This window comes from Prionailurus bengalensis, chromosome C1, assembly GCF_016509475.1.
Source record: "Prionailurus bengalensis isolate Pbe53 chromosome C1, Fcat_Pben_1.1_paternal_pri, whole genome shotgun sequence".
Classification (NCBI taxonomy): domain Eukaryota; kingdom Metazoa; phylum Chordata; class Mammalia; order Carnivora; family Felidae; genus Prionailurus; species Prionailurus bengalensis.
In genome coordinates this window covers 178,050,439-178,066,567 of record NC_057345.1, presented here as the reverse complement: position 1 = coordinate 178,066,567, position 16,129 = coordinate 178,050,439, and the positions used below count along the sequence as shown (strand labels likewise).

The following is a 16,129-nucleotide window of genomic DNA, read 5'->3' as shown; positions in this document are numbered from 1 at the left end:
CAAATATTCTTTCAGTTTTCCTTCTGTACCTCTGGCAGTATGGTGATTATGTATTCAAAAAGGCAAGCCAGCCATGACAGCTGGGATCACCATAAGCACTCCCATTGGGAGGATAGGTTTTCATTTTTTTTCAGTTGACCTATAGCTCTGGTGAATGAATGTGGCTCCACAATACTAGTATCTGCTGGGAATAACATGGTGTGAGGATCAAAAAATCCCCACTGAGGCTTCCCTGTTAGAGCTTAGATACAGGGTTCCTTTTAATTATCTCAACCAGAAGCATACATCAAGAAAAAACCCTGAAGATAGTTTTCAGTGCTTCCATGAAAGATTTGCAGATCAAAATTTGAACAAAATTTTTAAAAGATTCTAATACTTGTGACAAGTATTAGATTCTAATACTTGTGACAAGCTTACTTGTCAGTAAGCTTCTAGGATTGCTCTAATCCCTGTGGGCTTTTCAGGGATTCCTGTCTTCCTTCTGTAGGTCTATTTAAGTTCCAAGTTGCAACCATCTATTCTGTGTATGTGTTCCTTTCCATGATTGCTCACGGGGAAGAACAAAATCTTTTCAAAATACTTGGCTAATCATTAAATAAAAACATAAGCTTTTTTATCCTTTGTTTAGATTTTTAAAGTTTTTACTGCTAATCACTGTAGGATAACATGGATTTTAAAAAAAGAACAAATATGAGTAACTTGTAAATTCTTTACAACTGATACAATTTTCATAGTACCTTATTTTATGGCTTCTCACTTCCTTTCTTAGATTTCCCTTCAATGTTCCAAATGTTCCAATACACTTTTTTTTTTTTAAATGCTTATGGTTGGAGTTCCTCCAATCTCCTTTAATCCCCCTTTGGGTGTAGGTTGTTCATCGTGCCAAACAACCCATGTAAGCTGTTTGGGCTATTTAAACGTTAGGGAAACCTTAACCAAAGTCTCCAGTTGACATGCTGTGTGTGTGTGTGTGTGTGTGTGTGTGTGTGCGTGTGTTTTAATTGCGGTAAAATACATACAGTATAAAATTTACCATCTTAACTATTTTTAAGTATATACCTCACTTTTGTTAGGTATATTCGCTTGTTGTACAACCAATCTCCAGAACATTTTCATCTTATAAAACTGAATGAAACTTTATACCCATTAAATAATAACTCCCTATTTCCTCCTCCCTCCAGTTTCTGGCAACCACTATTCTGCTCTCTGCTGCTGTAAATTTGACTATGCTGGATGCCTCACACAGTGGAATCATACAGCAGTTGTCCTATTGTGACTGGCTTATTTCACTTAGCATAATGTTTCAAAGTTCATACATGTTGTAGCATGTGCCAGAATTTCATTCCTTTTTAAGGCTGAATAATAATATTCCATTGTACGTATATAATACATTTTCTTCATCCTGTTGATGGACATTTAATTTGGATTGCTTCTACCTTTTGGCTCTTGTGAACATGCTGCTATGAACATGGATGTACAAATATCTTTTCAAGACCCTTTTAATTCTTTTGGATATATACCCAGAGTGGAATTGCTGCATTATATGGTAATTCTGTTTTTAACTGTTGAGGAACCTCCATACTCTTTTCCATAGCAGCTGCACCATTTTACATTACCACCCACCAACAGTGCATAAGGTTCCAATTTTTCTACTCTTGGCCAACTCATTATTTTCTGTCTTCTTGATGGTAACCATCCTAATGGCTATGACATGATAGCTCATTGTGGTTTTTGATTTACATTTCTCTAATGATGAGTGATACTGAACATCTTTTCATATACTTGCTGGCCATTTGTATCTTCTTTGGAGAAATGTGTGTATAAATAGACTGACATGGTGCACATTGTGTATTGCCATACCATTTATGAGGTAGGTAGTGTTACTATATCCATTTTACTAATGAGGAAATTAAGATCGATCATGTAGGAGGTGGTGGAACTGGAATTCTGCTGAGTTGTTGGACTCGAGTTCAAACCCTGAGTGTGTCAAATTGCCAGTATACTCTTTCTTTAAATATGATGTCTGTCTTAGGAAATATCTGTAATTACTAATTCATGAAATGTCTGAACCAGTGGAGCTTTTCAAATGAAATTTTCTTCCCTTTTTTTCTCCTCTTGTGTATTTATGTGTGTGTGCACACGCACAGACAACTGGAGGACCCCTTACACGGCCTTTTTACCCTGTTTCATCCATTCCTCCACCTGCCTCCCTCTGACAACCACCAGTTCTCTGTATTTAAGTCTGTTTTGTTTTTGTTTTTGTTTTTCTTTTTTCTTTGTTTATTTATTTTGTTTCTTAAATTCCATGTATTAGTGAACTCATACAGTATTTGTCTTTCTCTGATTTACTTCGCTTAGCATTATACACACTAGGTCCATCCATGTTGTAAAAGTCAAGATCTCGTTCTTTTTTATGGCTGAGTCATGCTCCATTGTATATACACACCATATCTTCTTTATTCATTCATCTGTTGTTGGATGCTTGGGTGGCTTTCATATCTTGGCTATTGTAAATAATGCTGCAATAAACATAGGGATGCATGTATCTTTTCAAATTAATGTTTTTGTTTTCTTTGGGTAAATACCTGGTAGTGGAATTACTGGATCATATGGTAATCCTATTTTTAATTTTTTGAGGAACCTACATAGTTTTCTCCAGTGGCTGCACCAGTTTGCATTCCTAGCAACAGTTCACAAGAGTTCCTTTTTCTCCACATCCTCACCAACACTTGTTGTTTCTGGTCTTTTTGATACTGGCTATTCTGACAGGTATACGGTGATATCTTGTGGTGGTTTTGATTTACATTTCCCTGATGCTTAGTGATGCTGAATTGCTTTTCATGTGTTTGTTGGCCATGTATATGTCTTTGGGGAAATGTCCATTCATGTCTTCTGCCTCTTTTTAATTAGATTGTTTTTGTGTTGAGTTGTATAAGTTCTTTATATATTTTGGATATCAATTCCTTTTTGGACATATCATTTGCAGATATCTTTCCCCATTCAGTAGGTTGCCTGGTCATTTTGTTGATGGTTTCCTTTGCTGCACAAAAGCTTGTGTGTGTGTGTGTGTGTGTGTGTGTGTGTGTGTGTGTGTGTACATACTCTTAGTAGTTTATTTTCGCTTTTGTTTCCCTTGCCTTAGACATATAAAAAATTTTTTTGTTTAGAAAAATATTTCTACTGTCAGTGTCAAAGAAATTACTGCCTGTGTTTTCTTCTCAGAGTTTTATGGTTTCAGGTTTCACATTTAGGTCTTTATCCATTTTGAGCTTATTTCTGGTATGTTGTAAGAAAGTGGTCCAGTTTCTTTCTTTTGCATGTAGCTGTCCAGTTTTATTAAAGAACCTATCTTTTCCCCATTGTATATTCTTGCCTCCTTTCTTGTAGATTAATTGACCGTATAAGTGTGGGTTTATTTCTGGGGTCTCTGTTCTGTTTCATTGGTCTATGTGTTTATTTTTGTGCCAGTACCATACTGCTTGGATTACTCTAGCTTTGTAGTGTATCTTGAAATCTGGGATTTAATACCTCCAGCCTTGTTCTTCTTTCTCAAGATTGCTTTGGCTATTTGGGGTCTTTTGTGCGTCCATATAAATTTTGGTAGTATTCTAGTTCTGTGGAAAATGCTGTTGGTATTTTGATAGGGATTGCATTAAATCTGTATATTGCTTTGGGCAGTATAGACATTTTAACAGTATTTGGTTCTTCTAATCCATGAGCATGGAATATCTTTCCATTTGTGTCATCTGCAGTTTCTTTCATCAATGTTTTATAGTTTTCAGAATACAGGTTTTTTTTTTATCTCCTTGGTTATTTATTCCTAGGTATCTTATTTTTTGGTGCAATTATAAATGGGATTGCTTTCTTGTTAAGTGGCCTTTTTAATGAAATTAATTGGTAGCCAAATGAGGAAGTATAGCAAAGATAGAGTTTGTGTTTTGAGAATTCTAGATTGCATATAAAGTGCCAAACCAAGAAAGAGGACACAGGCAATTAGACATCATTGTAGTTCTGAGGTACATGATTGTGGGTTTATATAATACAGCCCTGTTGGAAAGGGAACTGGAGCTTCATTGACTTTGCAGACTAGAAGAGATCAAAGTTGGCTGTGTCACTCCTTTAAGAACACCTTTTAGCATTGTGAATGAAGTTCTTCCAGATGTTCACCTGTGATAATGTGGGCATGGCTCTGGCTAGAGAAAACCAGTGGTTTCATCAGCAAAATGGACCTCTTGTCTTCTTGCCTGTGGAAAGGAGGGGCCTCCTAGCACAGTATGCAGACTGCTGTATGGGTGCCATCAACCTTGTGGCCTGCAACCAGAAAGGCAAGAATGTGAGTGGTGTTGCTACTTGGGCATTAAATGAGATCATGTGCGTACGACACTGAGGGCAAAAGGGTGAGTTCCTGTGAAAATGAATCAGGTACATAAAAGCCTTAATTGCTTTCTCTCTCTCTCTCTCTCTGTCTCTGTCTCTCTCTCTCTCTCTCTCTCTCTCTCTCTCTCTCTCGTCTTTTCTTCAGCATTGTGACTGCAGGTAGGATACTGATCTTCACTGACCTTTTCCTGTAGAGTAGCCATCTAAATTTTAGCAGCTGGTAGGTAATATACTGTCCTTTCCATTCAGTCTGTTCTCCAAATCTGTGTGCAAGACTTGAGGATGCTACAAAGAACCTGGAGTCTTGATGTGGGGAATTCTTTGACCTCAAAAAGTGAAATTTATACCTTTGAGACAGTCACTCAACAACACACTTGAAAACTGTATATTGCAATTATAAAGAAAAGGGCAAGCCTCAGGTTTATACAACATGTGATGGGACCTCTTATAGCAGCTGTTGGTCACAGTCATACACATATGTCAGAACACTAGTAATAGCATCTTTAAATGCATAAGGAAGTGGTATAGCACTGTAGCCAACCAGCTGGGCCTGTAATTCTTATTTTATTAAATATTTAAATACTGTAGAAGACCATCTCATGGTATCTTGAATTATTTTCTCTCCTTTTAAGGTAAGTTGATTTATTTATAGGTAAAAACTATAGTTCAGTTAAAAACACTTCTCTTTAGTCACAAAAAGGGAAGGAAAGACTACTGTATTTTGACTCCAGCTTCTTTATAAAGTAAAATGTCCTCTGATATATTTGTTGTTTATAAGATGTGTATTAATTTTATTTAAACATAATCACTGCTTACTTAGTTGGGATCATAATTTATGTCAGGCAGCTACAAAATACAGATTTATGTTATTAAGTTATAGGCACAGAATTTATTCCACTGATGGAATGATCTTTCTTGTTATTATAATAGATTAGAAAACTGCTGGTGCTTTGGCAGGATTAGGCTAAGGTATAATCTTACTTTTATGAAACTGTCATATGAAAGTACTGTTTAAGGAGAAAATTTTAATAAGATTTATATCAAAATGCTTATTATAGACAATAAAGGAACTATTGGGCTAAAACTAGCAAAAAATTTTTTTCTTTCATAGGTAATTAATAAAATGTCTCCAACATCCCTAAAGATCACACTAAGGCAACTCATGGAGGGGTCTTCAAAGACCTTGCAAGAAGTATTAATTATGGAATATCGGCTGAGTCAAGCTTGTATGGTAAGAATTTTTGAAAAATAGTTATTTTCTATTTATGAAAGTAATAGATGTTCATTGTAGAGCTTGTAAAATACAGAAAGCTATAAACAAGAAACTTAAAACTATCTGTAAATATACTCTGTGGAAACACAACAGGCCAGTTAAATTAAGATGTGTGGAACTATTCTTCCAAATTGTTCTTAAGCCTTTATGAAATAGCAATTACATTTGCATGTACTATAAGAAAGCCTCTAATCTCAGGTGGAATTCAAAGTAGAAATTAACCATTTTTCAGGCATGGTCTCTGACCTTGGGATAAGAAGCATAAACTCTCTATAGCTGAATTCCCTCATTGGTAAAACAAGGAATATATATATATGTGTGTGTGTGTGTGTGTATAGAATATGTATATATACACCCATATATACATATATATAATGTATGAATGGAAGTTACTAGTCTGTTACATGTTTTAGTTAATAGATTAGCACTGAAAGTTCCATTATAAATACACTTAAAGTAGAAAATAATCACCTATAAAATTAATTTTATGAAACATTTCAGAGTCCTATAGATTTCCTCTTGTAGATGATAAACTCTTTGAAAGCAGAATCACTGGTTTTGTGTTATGGGTAGAAGGCCTTTAGGTTAATAAATTTATGGCCTAAAGAAAATACTCTGTTTAATAACCAGGAAGCAGATATCCCAAATGGACTTTCATGTCTTGCAGTAGTTAAGGGGAGTGCCTAGGGAGCTCGGTTGAGTGTCCGATTCTTGATTTTGACTCAGGTTATGATCTCACCGTTAGTGGGATTGAGCTCTGTGTTGGGTTCTGCGCTGGCAGCACAGAGCCTGCTTGGGATTCTCTCCCTCCTGTCACTCTTTCCCTCCTCTGCTCGTGCATTCTCTCTCAAAATAAATAAATAAACAACAACAACAAAATAGTTAAGGTGTTCAAGCAGTTCATCCAATTATAAATAAAATTCGGTTAGTCCCTTTAATCTTAAAGTCGCTTCTAGTAGGATGAAAGTGGCAGCTGAGGTCTGTTGTTTGTTAAGAAAGGTACTATGCCAGGCACTTCACATACATCCTGTCCGTTAAATTTTACACTATTTCGGGGCGCCTGGGTGGCTCAGTCGGTTGAGCGTCCGACTTCAGCCAGGTCACGATCTCGCGGTCCGTGAGTTCGAGCCCCGCGTCAGGCTCTGGGCTGATGGCTCAGAGCCTGGAGCCTGTTTCCGATTCTGTGTCTCCCTCTCTCTCTGCCCCTCCCCTGTTCATGCTCTGTCTCTCTCTGTCTCAAAAATAAACGTTAAAAAAATTAAAAAAAAAAATTTACACTATTTCTAGAATGGTAGGTATTATTCTTGTCTCCACTTTACAGATGAGGAAGCTGGCCGAGAGAAGTAACCTGCCTAAGGTGGTATAGCTATTAAGTGGCAGACACATGGTGTGTGAAACCAGGTGGTTTCCCTCGGGGGCCCTGTACTCTCCACTACTACCCCAGTATACCTCACACAGTCCATGCTTCTCACTGTACATTTACTGCACTGCCTGGATTGATTGATTCCTTCCTTCCTTCAGCAAATCCATTAGCTGTGTTGTTGCCGGGTTCTGTGCTAAGTGTTATGTTGTAGAAAGAGTGACCCAGTCCTTGTTCTCATGAAATTTAGAGTCTACTGAGACTATGAAGAACAAGTAAACAAAATATGTAAAATAGTTACAAATTGTGGCAAGTGCTCCAAAGGAAACATACAGGTTGATGATGGGAGAGAATGATGCAGGGACAGGAGCAGGTGGGAAAGACGAAGGGAAATAAGTTGTCAGAAAAGACGTCTTTGAGATGCGTGCTCATCTGTGACCTGAAGGGTGAGAAAGGAGTATGTCGAGAAGTCCCTTGGGTTTCAGCAGTGGATGATTTGGTTCTGTTTGCTTTAAGAAAGTAATTATTGCTGCTGAATGGAGATGGGGTTAGAAGGATTCAAGAGGGGATGTAGAGACCAGATTTGAGTTTTTGCAGTAATCCAGCTGTGAAGTTGCAGTGGCTTCGGCGAGGGTGGCGGCAACGGAGAGAAGTGAATGATTTGGGGAATAATGTGGGAGAGGATTGATAGGCCTTGATGATGGATGTGAGAGAAGGAAAGAATGCATTTAGGAATTGGAGCTCGGAGCTGTGGGTTAGAGATTTAAGTCTGAAGCTTTGGAGATTTATTTACTTAATAAGAATGCTTACCATGTGCTAGACATTGTTAGAGGCACCAAGAATGCATAGGTCCACAAAACAGACAAAAATGCCTGCTCTTATGGAACTTACTTTATAGTGGGGGAGATAGATCATAAACAGATAAAATTATAAAATATATAGTATATGATTATAAGTACTAAGGAGAAGAAGTAAAGTGGGAAGGAGGGTATGGCATAAGGAGGAGGTGAGGGAGAGTTTGAATTTACAGATAGGATGACCAGAGAAAACCTGACTGAAAAGATGTTCTCTGAGTAAAAACCTGAAGGAAGTGAAGGAATGAGCTGTGTAAGTATCTGGGGAAGAGCATCCAGGCAGAGGCAGTACAAAGCCATGAGGCAGGGGTGTGCCTGCCTGTTCTAGGAGCTGCAGGAAGCCTTGGTGGGTGGCATGGGCAGAGAAGGAGGGTCAAGTGAGTGAGAGAGATGAGGTGAGAGCTAACAGGGTAGAGAAGGACTGGGCAGAGCATATGTAGCTTCCTCAAAGGCCTTTATAAAACTCTGGCTTTTGTTCTGAATACCATGGGAAGGTACTGGATGTTTTTGAGTAGAGGAGTGACGTGATCTTGTATCTTAACAGAATTGATAACTCAGTGCTCATGTGTTGGGTATAGAATGGGTAAGAGCATATAGAAAGAAAATGAGAGAGCCCGGATCTGAGCCCCAAGAAATTCTGAATAGGGTGGAAGAGAAAAAGGACAGAGGTGGAAGAACCAGGAGTCATGAAAGCAAGAGATCAATGTTTCAAGGAGGAGGAAGCACTGTGAAAGTGCCCAGTAGGGGAGGATAAAGTCATACTCAGCATATGGCAACACTGAAGTTACAGGTGGTTTGGCAAGCCGTTTAGAGTGTGGGGGCAAAAGTTATAGTATGGTGAGTTGGAGAGGAAATGAATAAATGGGATGTGGAGAAGTGACGGCTATATGTAGACAACTCTTCTTAAAACAGAAGTAGGGTAGAAGTTAGGACTGTGGAATCAAGTGAGGTTCCTTGTTATTTTATAAGGTGGAAGATACTAGAACATGTTTATAATTGATTGGAAATGATCCAATAGAGAAAAAAGATTATGTTGATGATACGAATAGCATTTACTGGATACTTAACTGTGTGTCAGACACTGTGCTGGGATGTGGAGTAAGATAATCCTGTGATGGATGTATTGATGTTGCCATTTCATGTAAGGAAGCTTGGCATTAATGAAATTAGTAGATAAAGGTCACATAGCTACCACCATGTAGTGGAGCCAGGAGGTGAGCCCAGACATTTGAATTGTAGTCAGTCACTGAGTTATGCTGCCAACATTGATGATGCCAGGAGAAGAACTAGAGATATGCTAGGATTAGAGGTTGAGAAGGTAGAAGGCAGTTAGAATTATCATCCTGGGAAGCGGGGAAGAGAACATGGATTGTTAGGCAGTTTTCCATGCCTGTTTGAGGTTTGTGGTCATGAACTTTAATTTTTTTTAATTTTTTAAAAATATAATTTATTGTCAAATTGGCTAACATTCAGTGTGTAAAGTGTGCTCTTGGTTTTGGGGTAGATTCCCATGGTTCATCGCTTACATACAATACCCAGTGCTCATCCCAACAGGTGCCCTCTTCAATGCCCATCACCCATTTTCCCCTCTCCCACCCCACCCCCCGCATCAACCCTCAGTTTGTTCTCTGTATTTAAGAATCTCTTAAGGTTTACCTCCCTCCCTCTCTGTTTGTAACCATTTTTTCACCTTCCCTTCCCCCATGGTCTTCTGTTAAGTTTCTCAAGATCTAGATATGAGTGAAAACATATGATATCTGTCTTTCTCTGACTGACTTATTTCACTCAGCATAATACCTTCTAGTTCCATCCATGTTGCTGCAAATGGCATGATTTCATTCTTTCTCATTGCCAAGTAGTATTCCATTGTGTATATAAACCATAATTTCTTTATCCATTCATCAGTTGATGGACATTTAGGCTCTTTCCATAATTTGGCTATTGTTGAAAGTGCTGCTATAAACATTGGGGTACATGTGCCCCTATATATCCTTTGGATAAATTCCTAGTAGTGCTATTGCTGGGTTGTAGGATAGTTCTATTTTTAATTTTTTGAGGAACCTCCACACTGTTTTCCAGAGTGGCTGCACCAGTTTGCATTCCCACCAATAGTGCAAGAGGGTTCCCGTTTCTCCACATCCTCACCAGCATCTGTTGTTTCCTGAATTGTTAATTTTAGCCACTCTGTATGGTCATGAATTTTAAATGAAACCAGTCACAGTTGTATGATTTTTCTGCAGCAAGATTTAGCTGCTCGAAAGAAGGCAGAGGTAAATGGTAGGGGCAGCTGGTGCTGGGATTTTGCCAGGAAAGACTAGAGGGAGGAAAAAGGCTTGAGGGAGTTGAGGGCATTTTTGAGGCAAGGTGACCACATTAATGCACTGGGGAGACTGGGCTGGATGAAGAGCAAGGTGAGTGGTGGAAAAGTTGTAGTATCGGTGGTGTTCAGTGGGGTCAGAGATTTCCAAGTGAAGATACTCGAGCAGATAAGAATCGGAGGTGGTGATCCGAGAGTGGGTCATAAAGGCAGTCCAGTCTCTAAATGTATATTTCAGGCTATGGCCATGGGGGTGGGAGGCTACAGTGGGTGGAGGGGAGAGATCATCACTGCGAATAAGGATGCCTGGAAATTCACCATTTAATCTCATTTTCTTTCAGGGAGGCCATGACTTTCATGAAGGTGTTAGGGCAGGTAAGTGATGGTTGTCTTCTTCCTGGCTATTATGGAAATAGGATTTGCGAGCCTACACTGTCAATCAAAGATGATAGTTGTTTTATTAGTGAAAATTATACCTTCATAAAGATTGCAAAGTTGTTGCTATTTTAATATTACCAACTGACATATAAGGGAAGATCTGTCTTTAAAACCAATATTGTTTGAAAAATTCACATAACCTTGTGTCACCGCTCCCTAATTTCTAAGAGGTGACCCTGCTTCTACAGTCACACAGACTGCCTCTGCCAAGTGCAGCTGAGTTTGAACAGTCGTTCTGTTGCTGAAACCTTTGAAAGGTGCATTTATTCCCTTGCAAGAAGCCCTCAAGTCCCCTGCCCCTCTTCTTTCTAGTACTGGCCTGGCAAAATCCCAGCAGCATTGAATCTCTACCATTACCTCTTTGCCTATACCTGACAAGTTCAAAATTGACATTGAGAAAAACCATATGACATAATTGGTAACATGTGCTAGTGTTCTTATTAATTTCTGGTTTATCATTATCATCTCCAAAGTCAGCATATTTACAAAAAGCAAGTGAAATGGTTGATTTTTTTTTTGTTTTTAGAAAATTTGCAACAATTTTTTATGTATAAGCTCATATCCCTATAAATAATAGCTGTTTTTTATGTTGTATAAAATGAGTTCTTAACCTTTGCATGTGTTTTGCACATCTAATTTTTTAATGTTTTTATTGATCCCTTTAATATAGTACAGACTCTGTATTTACTTTATCTAAATAAAAGATTATGTTCTCTGAGCTGTAAGCTTTGATAAATACTGGTCACCATTGTAGAATTATCTTAATTTATGGCATGATAAAATATCAGAAATAAGCAGGGGGTTAGGGGCACCTGGGTGGCTCAGTCGGTTGGGCGGCCGACTTCGGCTTGGGTCATGATCTCGCGGTCCATGAGTTCAAGCCCTGCACTGGGTTCTGTGCTGACAGCTCAGAGCCTGGAGCCTGCTTCAGATTCTGTGTCTCCCTCTCTCTCTGCCCCTCCCCCATTCATGCTCTGTCTCTTTCTGTCTTTCAAAAATGAATAAATGTTAAAAAAAATTAAAAAAAAAGAAATAAGCAGGGGTTTAAATTCTCTTAGAAGGCACAGGGAATTGAGTCAGAGGAGATGGCTATATGTTTTATAGAAACCAGGTAAAATAAGCACTTTTCCCACTAATTCCCTGCAAATTCTTGCTGCATGTGGATCAGAGCCTAGACAACTATTAGTTATTAGAAGGATGTGTGTGCTATTTGGGTTTTATTGCTAAAATACTCATTATATGTTATAGCAGCCCTTCTTAAACTTAAAAAATGAAGGTTTTTTTTTTTTCATATTTACTGTCTATTGTCTTAAGGAAACGGAGTTAAAACCAAGCAGCATCAACATTCTGATTCATAAGGCAAGAGCTTATCAAGCTACTTTCTTTTTTTTTTTTTTTTTTTTTTTTTCAACGTTTATTTATTTTTGGGACAGAGAGAGACAGAGCATGAACGGGGGAAGGGCAGAGAGAGAGGCAGACACAGAATCGGAAACAGGCTCCAGGCTCTGAGCCATCAGCCCAGAGCCCGACGCGGGGCTCGAACTCACAGACCGCAAGATCGTGACCTGGCTGAAGTTGGACGCTTAACCAACTGCGCCACCCAGGCGCCCCTATCAAGCTACTTTCTAATGAAGAGAAAGTATACTGCCCCATCTTTAGCATAAGCTCCTTATTTTGAAAGCAGTATCTATTCTGGGTAAAACTGTTTGGTGTTCTTGCATAATAACCAAATGTTTGCTACAGTTTGCTAATGATAAAATATGTTAGCAAATTAGGGGAGTGGTTGTTAAAAATTCTTACTCTTAACATCTAGAATAAACTTCTTCCTGGTTATAGAAGAAAATAAAAATAGGTTATTTCAGCAGAGCTAGAGAGTTACCAAATGGGATTTGAGTGGGTGCCTCACGAGACTTGAAAAACCCTGAGCTGTCTACATGGCAAGAACTTGTTATATCTATGCTAAGTAAAAAATTATGTCAGTTTGAAATAAAAGAACATACAGATTTGACTAATATTCTCTTTCATTTTGCCCTTCAGACTGTCAAGGAGGTAGATAGCATGATAGCATTGGCCAGAGGGCTTAAAAAGGAAGAGACTCTTGAAGAAATGTTCCAGAATTGTTTTTACTTATGCTGTCTGTCTGGGGAATGTAAGACTGTCAAATTGGCAGGGATCATAACATCAGTGTTCAGTGTTACCACTGATCTGATACTGGCTAGAATCATGTAGCTAGGCAGCCGAGCCTTAAAAACCTCTAGTATCCGCATTTAATAATGCAGCCCCTTTACTTCCTGTTTCTTGGTTTCCAGATTGCTTCTTTATTTAACTTTCTAATACTAAATTTGGTTTTTTAAGTTCAGAGTTTTTATGTTTAAATATTTTTATCATTCACAAGAATTATTTACATTTTAAATATGGTTGAAATTCCCTCCCATAACCATACCTAGTCCCTTTCTCTTTTAAAAAAAATTTTGAGATAATTGTAGATTAACATGCAGTTTTAAGAAATAATATAGAGAGATCCTATGTGCCCTCCAAGTTTTCCCAAACAGTAACATTTGTATAACTATAGTATACAGTCACAACCAGGAAGTGGACACTCGCCTACCTTTTTAAAGGAGAGGTTTGCCGATTGCCTCATACTTATGATCCTGTGGGGATGCTATGTGGCTACACTAAATGATGACTACACCGAAATAAGAGAAGTCGAGTTTCTTATGATAACCTGAAGGTGGTCTGGTATTTTAATGCAGAGCTGTGTGAACCAGAGGATTCAGCAAAACAGTGTCCTCATTTAATTATGCATAAAGTCATCCCCTTCTAAGTAATTTTCCTTTCAACTCAATGTGGAGGAGGTTAGAAGGCAGATCTGGGCTCTCCACCCTCCCCTGCCTTCCCTTTAAACTGCACCAACCCTGGTTTTAGCTGTTTTATAACAGGAAGATTTCATTTACAGTTTTGTTTGAAGAAGGAAAAAGAGTTCCCAGTCTTAAACCACATTAGTTCGTGGGCTATATTCAAGTTCCGGGCATCAGACTTAGCAGGTTGGGAGATAACCACATGGGTCATCATCCATCCAAATTCTGTTGGGGCTTAATTTAAAAAGAAAAATGGAACACATACAAAGATTTAAACTTTGCAGAAAGAGTGCTATAGAAAATATGCCTTGTGTAAGGTGGTTTCTGTCAGTTCTGTAATTAAAATCTGGTAATACCTGAAAGAAATGTACTAACATTTCTTATGTCTTCACTTGACAGTTTTAATAGATAAAGACCAGAGCCCAAAATGGAAACCGGCTAATCTAAAAGAAGTTACTGAAGAAGATTTGAATAGTTACTTTAAATCTCTGGCAAGTAACGATTTGAAATTATAAGGCGACTGGATTTTTAAGGGATTATTTTGGAGCAGATGTTGGCAAACTATGGCACATGGGCCAGATCTGGCCTGCTGCCTGTTATTTATTTTTCCACCAGCTAAGAATGGTTTCTGCATTTTTAAATGGTTAGAGGAAGAAAGCAAATACTAATATTACATGATGTGTGAAAATTATATGAAATTCAAGTATCAGTGTCCACAAATGAAGCTTTATTGGAACGTAACTATACTCATCTCTACATATTGTCTATGGGTGCTTTGAGTAGTTGCAACAGAGATTGTCAGGCTAGCAAAGCCTAAAATATTTACTGTGTGATCCTTTGCAGAAAATGTTTGCCAACCCCTGCTTTATAGATGGGAAAATTTGAAATTCTTTAGAGATTGTGGAGTTGAAATCTCTAATTGAAATGGGAACCTTATGTTTTGGCTTTGGGTAGTAGTTTGTACATTGATTAAATCTATATATAGATGATTAAGAAATGGCCCTGAAATTTTTTTGTCTATTGTGTTAATGCTTCATAGAATTTTCTGCATGAATAAATCTATTTTAAAATAATTATGTTACTGTAGAAGTGTTCCTTTTATAATATTAGAAATCTCAGGGAAAGCAAAAAGGTTTTTATGAGGTTATCTCTCTAGTATTATTAACTCATCTTTGGTCTTCCCTAAAATTAACCAGAATCCTTCCTATAGTGAAAGTGAAAGCATTAGTTCTCATTGTTTTTTTTTTTAGGATTTGTTAAACTGACAGAATGAGAAATTAGGAAGTGTGGGAAATTATTTGGCATTATGTAGTTTAAATCAGGAGGAAAAAAAAGTCGAAAGCCAGGAGTTTTGTTCAAAATAGAAATACCTTCAATAATTGGTATTGTTGACAAAATAAGTTTTTCTTAAGGTACACAAGAAACTGCAGGGTGTTCCAGACTTGGCACATTCAAGTCTAGAGAAGAATGACCTTTAAAGGCCAGTTTATCATTTATAACTTGTTACAGTTTTTCCTTCATCCAAAACCCCTCAGAAATGAAGAAAATTTCAGATTTCAATAACAAAGGTGGAAGAACTGAGAAAGACATCAAAACTTATATCCTGCACTCCTCTTTTAGATGAGGAAATTGCAGTCTAGAAGGAGTTGCTTTAAATTTTCTATTTTTAATATTTAACATGAAGCATTCCGTCCCCCAAAAAGTGAGGAACAGATTTAGACTAAAGACAGCATGATAATGGACATGTTTACATTTATATTCTTAAAGCTCTTAAATTGGACCTGAGTGATCCAAGAAATTATTTGTATTTTTATTCACTTTGTATTCATTAGACATGCATAAAATGTTAAGTTCTTTATGTCAAAAAATTTGACAGTATACAATGTTGAAAGGCATTTGCTTTAATAAGAACTCATAGCTAGTTAATTGCAACTAGACTTTTATTGTACAGTTAGAAAAAAATGTTTTCTCAAAAATATTTGGAAAAAATATACCATTTCATAGCTAAGTCTTACAGGAAGAGAATTAGCTAACAAAATGTGAGTTTTGCAAAGTAAGAGATAGGGAGTACATCTGAGCTTGTGCCCACTTGCCTAAGGAAGGTATGTTCTATTTGGCCACACAGATACATAGTGAGGGCCTTATGATTAAGCAAACAATAGATTTGTTGGAACTTTGTTTTTTAACTACTATTCCTTGAATTTACTTGATTCCTAAAACTATACAATAAAAAAGTATAGTTCCCTCATCTCATAAAATGGCAATGATATTAAGTAGGATACATCTGTCATGCTAGCTCATTCATTCAGCAGTATGTCTATTTTTAATACTAATAAGGCAATTTGACACAAATTATTCCTTTGGAACTAGGATCGTTTTTATCCCCTTCCAAATTGTGCTTTGAGTGCTAACGACCATAGGTGGTTAGCAAAGGACAGATAAGGCAACTGAAAATGGAGCACTCTGATATCAAAGGCTTGTAACTGAAAGGTAAGAGCACACAGGAGACCTTTAACTGGAGAAGGGAGCAGGGAAGCACTTTTGCGGGGTTACGTGAGTCTGTGTAAGTGAGGAACCTGCACGCTTCCTCTGAGAATCTTCGTTTACAGTTGCCATCAGCAGGTTCTTTGTCGCACTGGCTGCGGCTCATCT

The 16,129-nt window shown here is 37.7% G+C and overlaps 1 protein-coding gene across 5 annotated transcripts in view; it reads left to right on the top strand.

The window, feature by feature from the left end:
* HIBCH (3-hydroxyisobutyryl-CoA hydrolase) overlaps positions 1–14,550 on the top strand; it is a 95,804-nt gene extending 81,254 nt beyond the window's left edge. For all 5 annotated transcript variants that reach the window (XM_043577309.1, XM_043577307.1, XM_043577306.1 and 2 more), the window contains 3 exons: positions 5,489–5,608; positions 10,523–10,556; positions 13,877–14,550. In XM_043577309.1, coding sequence (XP_043433244.1) covers positions 5,489–5,608; positions 10,523–10,556; positions 13,877–13,992 — 270 coding nt within the window. In that variant the 3' untranslated portion in view covers positions 13,993–14,550. The remainder of the gene's footprint in view (positions 1–5,488; positions 5,609–10,522; positions 10,557–13,876) is intronic.
* The last annotated feature ends 1,579 nt before the right edge of the window (positions 14,551–16,129 follow it).